This window comes from Macrotis lagotis, chromosome 1, assembly GCF_037893015.1.
Source record: "Macrotis lagotis isolate mMagLag1 chromosome 1, bilby.v1.9.chrom.fasta, whole genome shotgun sequence".
NCBI classification, from domain to species: Eukaryota; Metazoa; Chordata; class Mammalia; order Peramelemorphia; family Peramelidae; genus Macrotis; species Macrotis lagotis.
In genome coordinates this window covers 132526740-132547538 of record NC_133658.1, presented here as the reverse complement: position 1 = coordinate 132547538, position 20799 = coordinate 132526740, and the positions used below count along the sequence as shown (strand labels likewise).

Here is a 20799-nt window from a genome sequence, read left to right as displayed (position 1 = left end):
GCTGCCCTGCTGCTCTGGCCCTGGGTGGCTGGCTCAGCCGCACTCACACACCCCAGCGTCTCTCCTTAAAGAGCTACAAAGTATTTTAAAAATGGGACATAAACAGTGCTACTACTACTACTACTACTACTATTATTATTATTATCATTCCCATTTTATGAATAAGGAAAAACTCATAGTCGAAAAGCTTAAATAGTTGACCAAGATCACATAGCTAGTAAACATCAGAGCAAGAATTCAGATCCACAATTTTTGGTTCCAAGTTCAACATTCTTTCCATTACAACTTGACTTAATGATGGTTACTGTTTATGTTAATGAGAAAACAGCTAAGCTTTTGTCCAACCACCAGGCATCAATTAAATGATAGAATTTCACATCTCAGCAGCCAACATGGTATAATCAATTGAAAGCTGGAATGGGGAATACCTGAGTTCAAATCAAATTTGACACATGAAGACTACAGGATTCTGAGCAGGTCACAACCTCTCTGTCCTAGCTAGCTCCCTAAGAATGGCAGAGAATATGCCAGCTTCCATTGGTAGAAAGAGTTTCTCATTTGGGAATTTCCTAAACCTATGAAATCATAGCCTGTAGTCCCTAATCCTATTGCAGATCCAGAAGGGAATGTAAAGATAAGAGTCCAAACTTCCCAGCTGATTAATGAGATAGAGTCCCAGAGACTGGACATAATTCACTCAAGGTCTCAGGGAAGGCGAATCAAGTCTAGCAGAGACTAGACTAGAAGCTGTCTCCAACTTTCTGTCCATATGCTTTACCTATTATGGACTCAGTTTCATATAGAGTCATGAACACTGAAATTAGAATCAGAAGACTTAAGCTTGAAATTCAGCCCTCTTGGTATGAGCTTTATAACTCACTCCCTTTAACTCTCTCATTCTTAGTTTTTTCCCTTGGGCAAAACAGGATTAATAACACTTAAACTGTTCATTTTGCAAAGGTGCTGATGAAAGGAACGTCTTAAAGGATCATAAGCAATTATTATTAGACCAAGATACCTCTACATGAATTTTCTTTGACATCTCTTATCTCACCAGTCAAATCTTATCTCAGCAGTCAAATTGAAGTACTTTTTGCTCCCTATATGCCTCCTGAGCTTTATAACCGCCCCCCCTTTTTGTTTTTTACAAGACAATGGGGTTGACTTGCCCATGGTCACACAGTTAGATAATGTCTGTCTGAGGTCAGATTTGAACTCATGTCCTCCTGACTCCAGGGCCATTCTATCCACTGTGCCACCTAGCTGCCCTATGCCCCTTTTCTATGGCTCAGTGGATAGAGTAGTCATGTCGGGAAGACGTGTTCAAATTCGGCCTCGGATTCTTACTAGCTGTGCTGTGTGACCCTGTATAAATTCCTTAACCAATTTCTAATTCAGTTTCTTCATTTTTAAAAATATTGATAGTAATAAAACCTCAAAGGGGCATTGTGTAGATGAAATGAGATCCTATTTGTAAAGCACAGTATAGTGCCTTGTCTATGGTAGACACTTTATCAATGTTAACTATTAGTATTTTATCCTTTGAAGCCTGTCTCAAAGGTCACCTTTTCCCTAAAATCCTGTCTAATCCCACTTTCCTCATAGATGTCATGGAACTCTTGGTCCTCTACCTTTCCAGGACACTTACCAAGTAGTATTGAATCATTATGTTTAATCTTAACACCCTACTAGACTGTAAATTCTATATTAGATTGCACGTTTCTTGAGAGTGGGGGACTATTTCATCACTTTAATTTGTAAATCCTACACCTAATCCATTGCCTGGAAAATAGTAGGAGCTTAATAAAAGACTGTTGATTAAAAGCAGTGATCACTATAATTAAAAAGCTTTATAATCTCCTTCAGTAGCCAGCAAAATTGTATGCAGCAGATACTTAATGAAGTTAGTTTGATTTGGTTTTCAAGTCCAACAATGAATTCATTTTAGTAAAGTTTCATGGCTATACAAAATGAAAATCATAAGGACTATGTCATCAAGAAATTTGATCTGTTTGTTTCAAGTGGAAGATCTTTGGGCTATTTTGATCAGTAGAGAGCAGAATAGAAAGGATTATTATTTTATTTGTATGTTGGAGTAGTAAAAATCTTTCCTTCTCTTCCTTTCTTGTAGTGATTATACCTGGTCTGAAAGGAATGTTTCTTTGAAACACATTCTGCAGCACATTGAGGCAGCTCCGAACATCACTCATTATGCTTTAATTGGGATGCGGAAATGGTCCAGTAAAACTCAGAGTGGGGAGGTCCAGGAACCTTTCTCCCGCTGTCATATCCATGACTTTATTATCCTCAATGTGGATTTGACACAGAATGTACAGTATAACCAGAATCGGTGAGTTACAGACCCAAGAAAAACCAGGTATCAGCTTCCATCTGTCCTTGGTAGTCATACTGACTGCTTTTCTCTGATTGGTGTCTATCTATTGATTAACTGATAATGGTACCAATGACATGAGGTGTATTTGTGTGTACTTGGCCTCAGGGATGGAGGAAATTATAAGATTCGAAGCAGGTCATTGTGGGGCAAGGGTGCTGCCATTTTCAGTGGTACCTTTGTACTTATCTGTCATTAAAATATGAACCTTTTGAAAACAATGCCTGTCTTTTCAAATGTTATTTCTATAGTAGTTTTATATCTTTATAAATATTTTCCCATCAATCTTAATTGATCTTTTTTCTATAATCTAAGTCCTATTTTATTTAGTGGTCTTATTTTTATTTTTTGATCAGAATATATGATATTAATAGTTTGGGGAAGTCAGGGTGGAAATTCCTTCCTGCTAAGAGACTTGCCTGGAGCACTGAGATATTAATTCACTTGCCCATGATCCCACAATAATTACATGAATGAGAGAGGACTAAAATCAAGATCCACCATGATGATGCCTCTCACTGTAGTCTCATATTGTCATTTGACTGTTTCATTTATACTAGTCTTCTCTCTTCAGCTTGTTAGAAGAGGGATTGATTCCAGCCTCCAAGGAACTTTTAATGTCAGTTCAGCATATAATATCTGTATAACAAGGCTGCTTAACCTTTCATCACTGACTTTATCATCTGTCAAATAGTGTTGATAATATTTACACAATCTTCCTCATAGAACTGTAGTGAAAAGCACTCCATAGATCTTAAGATAGTATAAAAATATGAGTTATATCTTATCTCTCTCTCTGTGCTTAGTATAGTAGATTAGTATAGTATATAGTACTATCTTAGATTCCCCATGATTAATAACTGTGTACAAATATATACATGCTTACACGGTGCATATATAACATGCATATAACATGTTTTAATGCTGTTATTAGATTAGAGTAATATAATTAGATTAATTTCTGATTAGATTCACCTGTGATGATGTTGACTTCAACCTGCGAGTTCACAGTGCTGGCCTGCTTTTGTGCCGATTTAATCGCTTCAGTGTCATGAAAAAACAAATTGCTGTTGGTGGCCACAGGTCCTTCCACATTAAATCCAAGGTGAGTAGGAAAATGGCTGCTATGTGGTAACTTCTACCTCTCTTAGGGTGCTTTGGGTGTGAAGTCTAGATTGGCAACTTCTGTGTCATTTAAATTCTTGGAGCCTCATTGTCCTTATCGGTAATATGATAAAATAATGCACCCTGCCTTTTTCACAGGTTCACGAAAGCTTCTATGGCATTGGAACAATACTAACTTATTATAGAAATGTAAATTGTTTATATAGAAATGTAACAATGTGTTATATTATTAAAAATAAACACTAAATATTTCACTAGTCTCAGGTGCCTTTTTAGGTGCCTCACAATTGGGATGCAAGTGGTCTTGGATTGTGGAACACTATCCTGGAAGGGAAGAAACTTTGACATATCTTGCCACGTTGGAGAGGCTTGGAATATTTCATAGGTGGTGAACTTAAAAACATTTAGTTTTTTTGTCTGTTGGCAGCCTAGCTAAGTTCATATTACTATCATTACTAGAAGCCTGGCCACTAAGGGATGGATTGTTTTAGCCATAGCATTTGACTAAGACCATCTATTAAGGTATAAAGTGTTTTTGGTCTGCACTACCAGAAGGAATCCTTTACAATGAATTAATAGATCTCTCAAAATAATAATAATAATAATAATAATAATAATAATAATGATGATGATGATGATGATGATGATGAAACACCTGAATCTTTCATACCTCCCAATAAATGATTACATTGGTCTTTACCTCCTTATCAAATAGACATCATCATTTAAATGTAAGAATAGTTTAATTTTGGTATCAGAAAAGCACAGTGTTCTGATATACATGATTATTCTAAGACTTGTAAGTTTAGAGTTTACATTGACTTCTGGAGAAAGGTGCTTGGTCTATGGGTTTTCAAATATAACTTTGTGCATTTAGAGATTTCGGTCTGTAGAAAGACTACAATTGAGAGTGTGCAAAGAGATGTCAATTCAATTCAACCAGCATTTATTAATCAAAAGACTGTGCATGGATACTGAGGATACAGAGACGAAAAACAGTAGTCATTGCTTCAACAAGTTTATTTGGTAATAGTGGGAATATGATTAGTATGACTGCAATGTAGGCAAAGGAAAGACCAAAAAAGTTAAAAAAACATAATGATTCAGGGAATAGGTTTCCTTCATAGATAGGAGAAATGAATAAAACATTCAATTAATAAGCATTTATGAAGCAACCATTATATATAACAGGCACTGTACTAGGTTCTGCAATTCCAAAGACAAAAACTATGTTGTATTCCTCCCCTTTTCAAAATTCTATTTGCACTGTGGGATTAAACCTCATATAATGAAGATTATATGCTAGGAATATAAATGGAGCTTTATTTTGTATTTTTTTATAGTGAGTTCTTATTTCATCATATTATTCACAATGATGAAGAACATAGAATATAGAGAGGGTCAGTGCAATTAATTCACAAAATTTTCACAGCTGCAATTAATTCACAAAATATTCATAAGCATGATCTTTCCATGGTTTCATTATTTACTTTATAGTGACAGAAATTAAGTGGGTTTTGTCTGAAAAGTGAAATTCAGAGAGAAGCACTAGAATCTAGGCAATCCAGATAACAAGATGACCAGTATTGGTTCCACTCTGGATAACCAAAGGCATTAGGCTAAGTATTATTTTGAAAGCCATCATTCTTTTATAGGAAAGGGAGAGCAGAAAGACAAACTGATAATGTAACCTATGATTGTAAATGTAGGCCATAACTCTTAGGGTTAAAACTGACTGGTGTAAGACTTTAGTGTGGTTCACATTTCCTGCCTTTCAAATCCAGTGTGTGGTAGTGAGATTTACCATGGGAGAGTTGGGATAAAGAGAACAATAACAAAAGATCGGGGATAGAAAGCAGTAATAGTACAAGTGAATAAAACAAAAAACTTCATAGTAAATATTTTATATGGTAATTTTGGATAATAATTTTTCAGGGTATAAATATACTATTTATTTAATGTATTAAAATATTTTTATATTGATAAATAATAAATTAATATAATATTTAGACATTTATATTGATTTAATTATGTACTATATATATCATTTATGTCATAGTAAGCTTGTAATGTAAAAATATTTCTATAAATGAATAATTTATGCAATAAAATAAATAATATATAAAGAAACCTAGAAACCATTTTAGCCAGCCAATATTTTATCTCCTTGGCAAGCAAAGAGATGTGACAGTTAAACTCAATATTCTAGAACACAGATATATTTATAAAATACTAGAGAACAAGGCATATACCCACTTTGTCATCTTAGTAAAATTTTTGAGTATGATACCTGTATCAAGGATATACTTGATGGAAATGAGAGAAATATGGCTTGATGAGGGTTTGTGGCCAAGATGACTGCCTTGATTTCAGCAGACATATTATACATTAGACATTTCCATGACCTAGCAATGTAATCTACAGTTTTTCTTTAGTCTAATCTAGTCTTTCCCCTAATGTATTTTGTCAGAAATGGAAATGAGGTTCATTTGACATAATTTCCTTTTTTTGATGACTTCTTATGCTGGTTCATTGAAATCACTTTCTAAGGGCTCTCAAATTATTTCATAACATTTTCTAAAATTTTTGCTTGATGTTACACTCTTAAGTCTTATGCTTCACTGGGAAAATATAGGCCATTAAACCTGGCCTAACTCTCTTCCTTTACTCTGCATTTCAAAAGTCTTTGACAACTTTAGTGCTATATCAACAAAGGCCAACTGGGTAGCTTGAAATATTGACTATCCCATAGGCAACTCAAATTCAAAAGGGCCCAAGCTGAACTCATCTTGTCTCCCAAATCTGAATTTTTCTGAATTTTCCATAATTCTGTCAAGGGCACCACCATCCTTTTAATCACTCACTTTTGTATACTTGGTGTCATCACGCACTCTACATTCATTCTCCTTTGCCCATTAAATTCTCACTTAGCGGCTAAATCTTCTTTCAAAAGTGTCTCCCACGTCTCTTTCATTCTTTCCATTCACATATGCCAAACTTTGATACAGTTCCTTATTATCTCTTGTTCCTTTTCTAAAGTTTACTCCATTGCCTGAAACAACCTTTAACATGTCTGTCTCTTAGAATCATTAGCTTCCTTCAGAGCTCAGCTTCCAAGTCACCTTCTATGTGAAGCCTTTTCCTAGTCTCCAAATCAATCCCTTATAATTATATTTGTTTTGGATGTATTTTATTTATGTTTATGTAACAATAGTAACTAACATTTAAATATTTTAACAACAATCCTTTAAGTTAGGTGCCATTATTATCATCCCTATTTTACATTTAAGAAAACTAAGGTCAAGGAAATTAAGTGACTTACCCAGAATCACACATCTAGTACATGTTTGAAGCTAAATTAAAAATCAGGGTTTTTAATTCCAAGTCTAACATTTTATCTACCACTCCACCTGTATGTCTATGTTATATGTGTATAAATTGTCTGCTCACTAAATGTAAGATCCTTCAGAGCTGGAAATGTTTCATTATTTTCTTTTTCTCTCCAACATTCAGTATAAGGGTTGGCATACAAGTGTTTGTTGATTATTTATTTGCTTCTGGCTTCCTTTATGAGAAGAAGGTAAAAATGTATGTGATTCATTTTATAGGTTTACTGGACATCAGTAATTAAGTGAAAGTTTGTAGATTATCTTAAAAAATGTTTTTTCCAGTCATCTTTCTGCACTAAGATGCCGAAAGGGAATCATAAAGGCCTGAGGGCTATTTTGCATTTTTGTCTTTGTTTCATGGACAACCCATGAAACAAAGAAAGCCCTTGATTGTAAAAGTTTGTCCTCACACAGCAAGACAAGTACTTACCAGTAAAACTTCTACAATGTACATTTCCTGAACAGTTAAACCAAGCAGCATAGAATGATTGATAATACATGCATCTTTGCAACCTATCCACAAAGTTTTCTGTTTGATAAAATAAAAATACACATACCTTTAATTTTAATGTTATTAGTTATATTTTCCAGAGTTTTCTTTTTTTTTAGGTTTTTGCTAGGCAATGGGGTTAAGTGGATTGCCCAAGGCCACACAGCTAGGTAATCTTTAAGTGTCTGAGACTGGATTTGAACCCAGGTACTCCTGATTCCAGGGCCAGAACTTTATCCACTGCACCACCTAGCCACCCCTATTAGTTATATTTTCTATTGTATTTCACTTGTTTTGTTGCTATTTGATGTTGTTTTCATTTAAATAAGAGCTAATATCTCATTCTTTTGCCTCTGCTTTCTTCATCACTTCATACAAACTTCTGCATATTTCTTTAATGCCTCCATGTTTTCATATACTTCCTTATGGTCCAATAATATTCCACTATATTCATATACCACAATTTGTTTACCTGTTCTTTTTTCATTTGGCACATAGTTTGTTTTTAACTTTTGTTATTTTAAATGATGCTGCTGTGAATATTTTTGTACAGATGGATCTTTTCTTGCTGCCAATAAACTCCTTGGGGTTATAAATCCAGTAGTGGGATTGCTGGACCAAATGGTATGAGAAATTTTTGACTTTTATTCCATCTTCCTAAATTTATTTCCATAACAGACCAATTCATATCATCACAAGTAATAAATAGGAGTCTCTGTTTTCATACCACTCCTCTAACTTCAAATATTTTTCTTTTTGCCATAAATTTTTCTTTTTTAAGTTGACATATTCTCTTGTACTGTCAATTTGTGTGAATTCCTCTTCTTACCCTCCCATGGCAGGAGTCTAAGTTTAAAATCAAGGACTGTGTCTTATTAATCTCTTTATCTATGGCATCTAGTATGTTTTCTGTATAAACATAATAATGCCTTTGAGTCTGGGTTTCTCTTGTCTCATGAGGGGATTGAATTAGATAATATCTAAATTCTATGTTCCATATCTCAATAGAAACAAAAACCAAATTTTTGACTTGACTTGTTTATTTTGTTTTTATATAGGTCTCTGATAACCCAGTGTCCATTGCACCTTCTCAGTACATCTGTGCCCCAGATAGCAAGCACACTTTCCTTGCAGCTCCTGCCCAGCTTTTACTTGAAAAATTCCTACAGTATCACAGCCATCGTTTCTTTCCTCTATCACTGAAGAATTATGGCCATCCTGTGCTATCTGTTGATTGTTACCTTAATCTAGGGCCCCAGGTAATTTATGAATGTATTAAGTATTCACCTCATAGGAGTTTCCATACTAGGGGAATTAATTTCTTTGAATGATTTTGTAGGATGTTGGTTTGGAAGGGGCATTTCAATTTTCCACTCAAGGGAGGATAGATCAATAAATAGAGCATTTAATAAGATTTTAGTATGTATTATAAACTGTGCTAAATACCTCTAAGGAGCTTACAGTATAATGGGGAAGACAACCTCTAAAGAGGAGCTGGAAGAGGTCTTGGGTAGCAACATGGCTTAGAAATGGTCTGGAAGTATAGTAGAGTTCTAGCTCCCCAACGTGATAAAGTCAGAGATGGTTTATCAGAGCCCAGGGTGACTGTTGAGATTGAATCTAAGGTAGAGATAAGGTAGGGCTGAAGACTTGAGTGGAACTGGCTTGATGTAGAAAGGGTCAGGAATTGTGATGGCCTTGTTGTGAAAAAATTAAGGTCAAAGCTGGTCTGTGAGCATCCAGAGTGATTCAAGGGATACAGTCTAAGATTTCAGTGAAACTAGATAGTATGGTTTTAGTTTACCTCATATCCTGAAAAATTAATATGGTTTCAAAAAAGCATCATGATATAGTTAAAGAGTATTGGACTGTTGTAATCTTCAGCATTTCTTTTAATTTCTCAGAGATTCAGTTTCCTCATCTGTAAAATGGGGATAAATATACTTTGAGCTATCTTCTTCATAGGTTGTTAGAGAATATACTTTTAAAACCTTTAAAACCCTTAAAATGGTATACAGATGTGAGATATTGTTGTTTTGATCACACTGTGTATGTGTGTGTGTGTATGTATTATATATTTCTGTTCATTAGTTACAACATTTCTAAATATTCTAAGAGAAGCATCTTTTTTCTCCAACCTCTGCTTTTCCTTTTCAGGTTTCTGTTTGTTATGTGAGCTCCAGACCTCATTCTTTAAACATCAGCTGCTCAGATCTGCTATTTAGTGGGCTCCTGTTATACCTCTGTGACTCCTTTGTAGTTGCTAGTTTTTTGAAAAAGTTTCATTTTCTGAAAGGTAAGTGACCTGAAGAATCATAGAGGTGAAAAAAGGGACTTTAGTGATTAATTTGTTCCATTTGTTATTAAATGTTTGCTTTGCTAAGAACTGGTGAAGTTAAAGATACAAATCAACCATGGTCTCTTTTTACAAGGCTATGTCTGTCCACAAGTGGGTCTCTATGCATGTAGAAATAATAAATTCTAATTACAGGTAGCAGAGGTGATTGGTGGAGTCTCAGATCAATTTAAATCTCCTAATGCTCTTTAGAGATTATGCAACATGAATCTTTGTTGGAAAGGCATGCCTCCCAATACAGTGGACATGTGCCTTAGACCCTGACAGAAACTCCTTTGATCATTCCCCAGTGACTGGGACAGCATCCAAGATCATTGATGATTGAGCATCAGCCTTCAATTATGTTATGCATGGTTGTTCCACTGCTGCATCTGTAGTAACTGTAATGCAGAATAGAGAAAGATAAGGCACAATGCACATCCATAGTGTTTGGAAAGGTTTCCTGGAGATTTTAATTGAGTAGGACTTTGAAAAGATAAAGCATAATTTGAGAAGAGGAGAAGAATTTAGAAAGGGAAACAGCAGCCAAGGGAAGAAGAAAGGACCACTAATAGTGACAAATGCCCTAGAGAAGGTAATTCAAGTCAGCAAATCAACAAGTATTTAATAAATATCTAAGTGTCAGGTACTATGCTAAATATTGGGGATAAAAAGATAAGCAAAAAAAATACATTTCCTGCCCTTAAGTAGCTCACATTCTCCTGGTAGAAGATAATACATAAATGGAGCTAAATATTAAGCTAGGTGTGTTTGTGTGTGTGTGTGTGTGTGTGTGTGTGTGTGTGTGTGTGTTTGTGGTGGAATCTGGAGAATGAAGGATGACTGGTCTGTACCACTTCTTTTAATGGTGGTTCCAGGAAGAACTTGGCAATAAGGATGTCAATGGCAGTTTTTGAGAGCACAGTTTCTGGAGAGTGGTGAAATAGGGACAAGGTTATAAAGAAATAAGTAGTTTGTAAAGAAGTGGAGCTATTATATACAGAGTTTTTATAAGATCTGTGGAAAAAGAACTTAGGATGGTAGCTGGATCAAGGAAAGGTTCTCCCCCCGCCCCTTAAGCCCAAGTTCTGGGCCTATTAGTTCAATGATAAAGAGAGCTCCTGGAAGAATTATTTGATCTACTGGGAGATTAAGTGAGTTGCCTATGGTTATACTGTTATTTTATGTTAGAGGCAAAACTTGAACCCATATCTTTCTAGCTTTGAGGCCAGATGTCAATCCACTATGTTGCCTCTTCTTTTTTTTTAAAGGTTGTTGCAAGGCAAATGGGGTTAAGTGGCTTGCCCAAGGCCACACAACTAGGTAATTAAGTGTCTGAGACCGGATTTGAACCCAGGTATTCCTGACTCCAAGGCCGGTGCTTTATCCACTACGCCACCTAGCCACCCCTCTTTTTTATTTTTAAAGTTTGAGGTAACCCTTGAAAAGAGGACCTTAGGATTTAGAAGTGGAAGGAACCTTAGAATTCATTATGGGAATTGTTAAAAGTGTGCAGAGGCACTTGGGAGCAGAAATAGGCAATGAAGCAGGAACCTGGAACAGATGAGATTCAGGGTTCATGTGGAGAAGTTAACTTGGCCCATCTTCAGATAGGAAGAAAGAAAAAGAAGGTGGGTTGAGACAATGAGTCATAAGACTTTTTGCTGGTCATTGAATTGGACACAAAAATGAATAAGGTAGTCACTATTTCAAGAACTTCATAGTCTACTTGGGGAGATAGAACATGTCTATAACAAGATTGTTAACTAAATATTAAGAGTTTTATGTAATATCTTATTTACAAGTTTATGATAACACTTCTAAAGGAGTTACTTAATGACATAATGCAGCATTGCTAAAAGATGAGTACAGATAGTAAATGTATGACAGCAGGAGGAAGAGCTCACCATTGACTGGAGTAATTAGAAAGGGTCATAAGGAAGAGGCTGATCGGAGACTGAGCCTTGAACAATGGGTACAGTAGAAGGGTACATACATGATACATGTGCATAGGTATATGTATGCATGTGTAGGTGTATAAATGTACACAAATGTTTGTATACACACACACACACACACACACACACATTTTACCTTGCTATCTCTGTGTAAATGGGGGAGAGAGAGGGAGAGAGATAGGCAGGATAGTATAGAGACCCAGGAAGAACTGGGTTCAAGTCCTGTCTTTGAAACACACTTGTGAGCAAGTTACTTAATCTCTTAGAATGTTAGGTAATATTTCAGAGATGCTTCCAACTTGCCTTGGTAGATTAGGGTGTCCTTTCAAATGAGTTTTTAAAACTAATGAACTTCTAGGTTCGGTCCCTATCCCTCTATTTGTTTTATGGCTATATAAAGTCTGGTGAGCTGGCAGATTGTGTAGACTTATCTGTGTTTTTCAATCTTTCTTTCTCTTCCTAGTTCCCTTTCTACCTATTTATTTTCTGCCTCCATGCTATCTCCTGTATTCGATCATTAGCACTTTTTGTACTATCAGATATTTTCAGAGGCTTTAAAAATGTTATAATAGGACTTCGACTTTGGACCCTATCCATCCATCTTGACTAAATGAATCTTTATCGGGGGTTGAAAACATACAGGTCATGTCACAATGTCATACATAATGTTTTTCTCAGAGTATAAGGAAAAAAATAGTGATCTTGGAATCAGGAGACCTGGATTTTTTAAATCCTGGCTCTGAGCCTTACTAATCCTGTTACCTTGAACATGTAACATAAACTCTCTGAAATTGTTTTCTCAATTGTAAAATTATGTCAGTAGTAATTGTACTATATACCTGCATGGTATATAGGAAACATTTTTAGGAAACATTTTCTTTAAAAAATAAATCATATGTATCCTCTATTTTAAATCTGACCTCCAGAGAGAAAGAGAGATGGGGGGAGAGGGAAATCATTCTCTATGTTTTTTCTCAGTTCCTTCTCTGGATGCAGACAGTATCTTCCTTCACATGTCCTTTGTAGTTAATTTGGTTTTATAAATAATCAAAATAACTTAGTTCAAAATTGTTCTTAAAAACAATATTGTTGTTACTGTAGACAATGTTCTCTTAGTTCTGCTCTTTTTGTACTTCCTTATTTCATACATATCTATCCATGTTTTTCTAAAATCACCAAATTCATCATTTCTTACAACTCAGTAGTATTCTATCATGATCATGTACCACAGCTTGTTCAATCATTCCACAATTGATAGGCATCCCCACAATTTCTAGTTCTTTGTCACTACAGAGTGAATTATTGTAAATATTTAATAATTGACCAATAATGAAATGATATGAACTGGTAGTTTTATGAAGAAGAAATTAAAACTTTTTTCTCATCCTATGAAAAATGCTCTAAATCATTATTGCTTAGAGAAATGAAAATAAAGCAACTTTGAAATATTATTCCCACACAAATCAGATTGGTTAAAGTGAATGAAGGGGACATGGAAAAATTGGAATATTAATTCACTGTTAGTGGATCTTTGAACTGATCCAATCATTTTGGAAATAATCTGGAATTATACCCAAAGAGTTATTAAATTGCATATACCCTTGATCCAGCAATACCACTACTAGGCTTATTTCCAAAGATGGTTAGGGAAAAGGTAAAAGAACCTATATGTTCAAAAATATTTGTGGTGAAAGATATGTCTTTTTGCACAAGTTTCTCAGGACATGACCTAGTCTCTCAACCTATGTCTTTTATTGATTTGAAGAGAGTAGAAGCCTTGTCCATACCTAATTCTAATTGATTTAATCATAAAATATTCTTACTGAACAAAGCTTATAACAAGGTTGTGTGAAGACCATGCAAAAAGGGAGATGAAAAGAGGAGGGATGGATATAATGGAATTCAATCTACAGAAGTATAGCTCAATAGGAAATATAAAAATGTTCACCTGGGGAGACTTCTATAAATGTATGCTTTGGGGAGAGTTATTTGTTCCTCTCTCTAGCCTACCCAATGAGAGGAGGCAGAGTGGACCAATTAGCTATGAATACTAAGGCTGAAACAGTCTTGCAGAATGAGTTTTTTTGATAATGTGTTTACTGCAAGTCAAAACAGGGACAGTATACAACTGTAAAGTTGCTTTGATTTTTGTTGTTGTTGCTCTTTTTCTTATTTGTATAGGTGCCACTTTGTGTGTCATCTGTCAGGATCGTAACTCCCTCCGTCAGACAGTTGTACGCTTGGAATTGGAGGATGAGTGGCAGTTCAGGCTTCGGGATGAGTTCCAGACAGCCAATGCCAAAGAAGACAGGCCACTTTTCTTCCTGACTGGGCGGCACATTTGAAAGAAACAACAGCTCTGTTTTCTCAAAGAGCAGATTCAGGGAGCCTTCCTGCCAAGGTGACTGAAAGGAAGAAGCCATAGCACATCAGAACCGAAAAAGGACCTTAGAGCTCCCTCATCAAGTCTACCCCATTCATTTTATAGGTGGTAGGACTAGCAACCCAAAGGAGTTAAGTGATTTGTCCTTGGTCACAGAGTGAGTTAGTGACTAAGCCTGGAAATCCAGGTCTTCAGAATGCCTATTTCAGAGGGAAGTATTCTGCAAACCATCAACAATGTCTACCCATTGACTTGCATAGAGAGCTCCAGAGCTGGAAGGGATCTTTGAGATCCAATCCATACTCCTCATTTTTACAGAGAGGTAAGTTGAGGCCCAGAAAGAAGACATTTAGGAAGAGCCAGGGAAGTATGAGCCTGATCTCTGGTCACTTATTCCCTGGTGCACTTCCCACCACAATATACTGCTGGGACTTTTTGGACATTTTGGAACCATTTCTTTAAGAACAAAGTTTTGACATTTCACCATGTTTTCAATTTGCTTCCATGACAGAAACTTGTAGTCACATTTGGGTGACAATATACATCCTTGGATACTTCTTCTTGAGGTGGAAACATCTTTACATTTATGGGAAGACCAGTTATGAAATATTCTTTTTTTGCCCATGTTACCATATAGGAAATATTTAGAAACAGTATTGAAAAATCACAAATCCTATGGATAAAGGCTGCATCTAAAAATGAGATCATTGAAATAAAATTTACCGAATCCTCAAATCTTGGAAGTAGAACTATCTTATTTAGAACAATCAATTGATTGATAAATGAGCATTTATTAAAAGAATTTTATGTTCCAGGCACTGTGCTAAGCACTGAAGATACAAAGAAAGATGAAAACAAGTTCTCTGCTTTTAAGGAACTCAAATTCTAAAGAGAAAGACAACATGCAAATAGCTATGTATATATTACATTTATATAGTGTAAATGGGAAATAATCTCAGCAAAGGCACTGACAATGAGGAAGAGGGGAAAAGGATTATATTATATTGTCTTAAGTTTTTTGTACTTTAGAAACCAGAACAAAGTAGTAAGTTAACCAGTTACTTATTGTGTGCATTCAAGCATATGATTTAATTTCTTTTTAAAATGTTTTATAAATGACTTTTCCTTTTTTATGGCATTATTTCCCAATATCCTTCCCCTCACCCCCACCATGTTGAAGTCTTCCTTTTAATAAAGAAAAACAATTCTCCAAGACTAATGGACAAAATCAAATAGTAATTGCTCCATTTTGCCTCTGTGGTCCCCCACTTCTAGGCTCCAGTGGAAAGAAATGTTTTATTATCTGTCATATATTTTAATTTCCTAACAAAATTTTATACTCTGGTTGGCATGTTTTCTATATGAGAACAATTTAGAGGACTATCTCTTGCCAAGAGTGAAAACAAAAGGACATGACCTTAAATGTTGTTAAATAAAGCGTGTTCTAGGGAGAAAATTATATAGTGGTTCTCTAGGGTCCTTCAAAAACAAGAATTAATTTACAGCAAAATAAGAATGGAATTAATTGTTCAATCCACTCAAAAAATACCAACCCAGAAATAATGGATGGGCAGTTGCTTACTAAAAGCTTATTTTCAAATTCTTCATTAAGACTTGGCTTTGCAGGTATCTAAAGTGTATCACTCGAAGTATTTGTATAAATTAAGGACATCCAGGAATCTAAGTACAGTTTGGATGGTAACAAAAGGATACAAGAAGCAATTGAATTCCAGAAGGAACTAACACTTGAGGAAAAATCTGAACCAAAGAGCATTTTCTCAAACATCTCCTTTTAGATGGCATTGAAACATGTTAATGGGCAGCCATCACTTTCTCCTGACCTGGACTTGAAGACATTATATGATAATAAATGGAACCATGAAAAAATAGCTTTGAAAAATTGGTGCCAAAGATTGTTGATTTTTTCTTTTTTTCCCTTAAGGAGAAAAAAAAACAACCCCAAACTTGTGAGTATGGCAGATTTGGGTTGATGTTTACAAAATTATTTTATTAGTAAGTGGTAACCTTATATATTTCATTATTCCTATTTTGGAATGAAACTTCATTTTCTATAGTTTTGTCTTTTGTAAATAGTATTTCTTGTGCAGTTTTCTTTTCCTTACATTGTATTAGTTAATTTAAACTTTAAAAAAAATCTTAATACTCAAGTTGGTTCCAACCTTTATAAATAAAACTTGCAGTGTACTTACTGATTTCTGATTATTTGCATAGTTAAGAAATTCTAGGCATCCTGAATTACTATTTTTTTCTGTTTAAGCCAGAACACACATGTTTATTGATTAAGTTTGTGTATTATTTGGGTGTAGTTCATGGTGTCCCCAAGCAGTTACAATAGTTTCATTAAAGATCACTGATCATAGATCACAATGACATATATAAAAATAATGAAAAAGTCTGAAATATTGTGAGACTTACCAAAATGTGACACTGAGAGTACAGGCTGTTGGAAAACTGGCTCTGATACATTTGTTTGACTCAGGGAAGCCACAAAACTTCAATTTGTAAAAAAATGGAATAACTTTGAAGGTCTATGAAACAAAATATGCATCTCTTTCAACCTCAGTTCAGACAATATGAAGCATAATAATTAAATGATTTGAAACTCAGCATGTCCCAATTAAATATATTATTTCCCTCTTAACTTGTTTTTTCTCTTCATTATTTCTGTCAATACTGAATTACTATTGATGTAAAAGCATTCATTACAGACTTCAAAAAAGTTGACCTTTTTTTGCAAATGGGAAAGTTTTTCTCAGCAGAATTTTGATTATTTGTGATAACCAACTTAAAAAAAAGGACTTGGGAGCATTTTTACCTAGTGAACCAGCTATAACCAAAGGGTTTCTTGGTTTAGGCTTCAGAATCCATCTTCTGGTGTTCTAGGCCCTTTGTTAGGCCCATTTTTTTCTTATTTTCATTTATTTTCTTATGTTTTTTCTTTAGTCTATGTGAGACTAGACAAGGCAGCTGTGAAATGATGAAAGAGAAATTATTTTGAGTAGAAACATATCTATATCTTTATCAAGGTGATTATATCTGACAAGATCTATACAACATTTTTCTACCATGGTTATTTGTGGACAAGTTGGTGGTGCCTTGGAATCAGGAGTTCAAATCCTACCTCAGACACTGTGGCTTTGGGCAAGTCACTTAGCCCTGATTGCTTCATATCCAGGGCCATTTCCAGTCAGACTGATTCATATCTGGTCACCAGACCTATATGACTCTAGAGGAGAAAGTTAGGCTGATGACTTAGCATTGTATGTTCCTCACTCAAATCCAAATCAGAATGAAAGACAAACATCATCTCATCACTGGCACTCATGGTCATTTATCTTTTTTTGGAGAGAGGAGTAAGTTTCTGTGCTGTAAGCAAATACAATTGTTCATTAGTTACTGGGAATTTGACTTTTTTTGTATTGACCTTTTCATTCATGATACTGTAGTAATTTTATGCATTGTACTCTTGGTCCTGCTTACTCTCCTCCACATATAGGGTTCTTTATGCTTTCATGTCAGAGTTTTATTCCCTGGGAAGTCTCTAAAATCTTAGGTTTACCTTTGCTTGGGTACCCCAAATGTGAGTTCCCAACTCCTGCATTGTCATATAGAGGTTGCTAGGTGGCACCACTGACACCTGAGTTTATATACAGGAGGACCTGAGAGCAAATCCAGCCTTAGGCACTTAACTAGCTGTGGGACCTAGGGTAAGTTACTCAACCTCTCTGGGCTTCACTTACCTTATTTGTAAAACAAAGGTGTTGGGAAGATAACTTAAGGTTGCTTCTAGCTTTAAATCTATGATAATAGAAAATATAGATATTGAATAGAAGACGATTTTATCTACCCTGAAACTGTGTAAGAGGTAAAGAAATGTTCAGTGTGCTATTATATAATATGCAGGGTTCTTTGGATTATATTTTTATTTATTTTGTAAACTAATGTAAAAACAAAAATGAAATCTAGCTCTTTGACAAAAACTAGCAAAACTGCAAAATGTAGATAACTTGATTTAAAAGAGGTGGAAAATTGAATTATAGAATTCAAAAACATTATTGGAAATCATAAAAGAATTATCAGAAACTACTCTAATATTCATTATATGCCACTAAAATAGAATTTAAAGGAAACTGAAAATTTTTAATAAATAATATAAAATTTCAAACAGATATAGTGTTGTTAGATCAAAGGGTATGGATAATTTATAGTTCTTTGGACATAACTTCAAATTTGGGCTAATATTCCTAAATTATCCTCTGTATTCTTGATGAGAGGAAGAATAAAAGTCTAATGTAATTTCATGGCAGACCTTTGGAGAAGTCTGAAATTCCAAAGTGAATTTCCCTATTCCTTACTAAGACTGGAACAGTTTTTTTTGTTTTTTATGTGACAAATTGGGTTTAAGTTGTTTTTTTTTTTTTAAGGTTTTTGCAAGGCAAATGGGGTTAAGTGGCTTGCCCAAGGCCACACAGCTAGGTAATTATTAAATGTCTGAGGTCACATTTGAACTCAGGTACTCTTGACTTCAGGGCCTGTGCTCCATCTACTTGCGCCACCTAGCAGCCCTGGGTTTAAGTTTCTTAAGTGAAACTGTAGTCCTAGGAGCAGTTTTAGAACTGAAAGAAACCTAGAGACCATTAAGTTCAATATTTTCCTTTGTGTTGTTCCAGAAATTTCCCTCTGTTAAATGGCACCTCATCTTAGAATACAAATTCTCAGCTATCTTGCCCCAGTACATCTCAATTTTTGGAATTTGTCTGATGCTGATTTGCTCAGGTCTGTGTAAAAATCATCTCCAACAGTCTACTCTAAATACTAGTCAGAATCAGCAAAAAAGTGAAAGGATACTTTAAAACAATCTTTCTCCACTTTATGCCAAAGGTGAAACTGAACTATTTGAGATATACTAGTTTAACAGGCTCTCAGAGCTGAAATAGCTAATTCACTTTGGGAACTAAAAGTGCCTACTCAGAAAAACCATTGAAAATAATATCTACCATCTTGGTGATGCCAATATTTCTCTCATGTAGAGGTCACAGACTTAACCAATGAAAATTTTATTGCAAAGGTGAAGGAAACAAAATAGAACCTCAGTTTCTTGGAGACTGAGTTCTTGGAAATTAGTATTCTTCATCAGAAAACTCCTTTCCAAGAATCTATAGAAAGTTTTAGTAATTTATAACCACTTAATGTCCAGCAGGCATTGCCTCATGTAATTCCTGGGATCAGCTCAGCAAATTCTGCCGTGGGGCTTCCTACAAATTTGTATTGTTTCCAGCATCTAGTGTCTGGCATAGCACTCTACTGAGACTTCTCTAACAAAATTTCAGGCAGGAAACCCTAGAATGTCTTTCACATGGTGGGTGTCACAGATTTTCTTGCATTAAAATACTGGGGATGGTAATATAGTTCTTTCTATAAGACTATATACTAACTTATATCAGATTGCTTTCTACCTTGGGGGGGGGAACTACAAAAATGAATGTTGAAAATCGTCTTTACATATAATTGGGAAAAAAAGTAAATGAATGAAAAAAAATACTATACTTCCCTGAATTATTATTGCCCAGCCTGGTCAGGAAAAAGGAATTCTTATGATGTTTCATCTCCAAGGGAGTCCTAGTTACTAAATCCAGGTTCAGATGACGTTGTTCCTTCTATATATTATCATGCTGACTGCCTGTAGGCAAGAGAAAATTTATTAGGATTTGATGATTATAAATACCAGTATTTTTTCTTTTATATTCTTATATCAGAGAAGTTTCTTGAATAAGTGAATACTCCTTATTAGGCCAGGAACTGACAAAGCATGCTAGTTTCTCCTAGGTCATTCCCCAATTCCAAAAATTCTTTTTGAAGCAATTGCATTGTTTTTGCAGTTGTGTCTGAATCATTGTAACCCCATTTATTGTTTTCTTGGCAAAATACTGGAGTGGTTTGCTGTCTCTTTGTCAAGCTCATTTTACAGTTGAAGAAACTGAGGTAAATAGAATTACAGGATCATACAGTTTGTGTTTGAGGCTGGACTTGAACTCATGGAGATGAGTTCTTCAGGGTTTGGAAACAAGGCTGTTTTCAGAATAATCTGAAGGAAAGGAGGTGAGAAGGTGATGAACAGTTCCTGGAGAACAGATAGACTGTATATAACAAACTCTCATACTTCATGGATCTGGATCTGCTAGAAAGCAGGATCTTGGTGCTAGGAAGCACCTGGAGTAAAAGAGCCTTGTGTTCAAATTCTAGGCCTGCTCCTTTCTTCCTGTAAGACCCTGGGGGAAATTATTTAATTTTCCTTAGTATCACTTTCTCATCTGTAAAACAGTTCCTTCTAACTCAAAAATACTATGATCCCATGATTCTTTGTTACAAGGAGCAGGGCAATCTAAATAACTAATAGCTACCATCTGCTCCCAGTCTAGACTGTTGTGTTAATTTTCCTGGTTCTAAGGTGAAAGAGACATTTGGGTATTTAGTCACTTGGAGGGACAGCATAGTATACTGAGTTTCAAGTCTGAATAGGATCTGAATTAAAAACCTATCTCTGCTGCTTTCTGCTTTAGACAAGTCATTTAACCTCTTTGAAGCTTATTTCCCTCCTCTATAAAATGAAGGGATTGTATTAGATAGCTTTTAAAATCCCTTCCAGGTTGAACTCCATTATCTGATGATCTAACTTTTGAAAGGGATGCAGTTCTGTGTAGACCTT

General features: G+C 35.1%; 1 protein-coding gene across 3 annotated transcripts in view; it reads left to right on the top strand.

Moving 5' to 3' along the window:
• GREB1 (growth regulating estrogen receptor binding 1) overlaps positions 1–20585 on the top strand; it is a 95490-nt gene extending 74905 nt beyond the window's left edge. For all 3 annotated transcript variants that reach the window (XM_074208504.1, XM_074208511.1, XM_074208499.1), the window contains 5 exons: positions 2132–2350; positions 3362–3497; positions 8455–8655; positions 9554–9692; positions 13871–20585. In XM_074208504.1, the coding sequence (XP_074064605.1) occupies positions 2132–2350; positions 3362–3497; positions 8455–8655; positions 9554–9692; positions 13871–14034 (859 nt within the window). In that variant the 3' untranslated portion in view covers positions 14035–20585. The remainder of the gene's footprint in view (positions 1–2131; positions 2351–3361; positions 3498–8454; positions 8656–9553; positions 9693–13870) is intronic.
• The last annotated feature ends 214 nt before the right edge of the window (positions 20586–20799 follow it).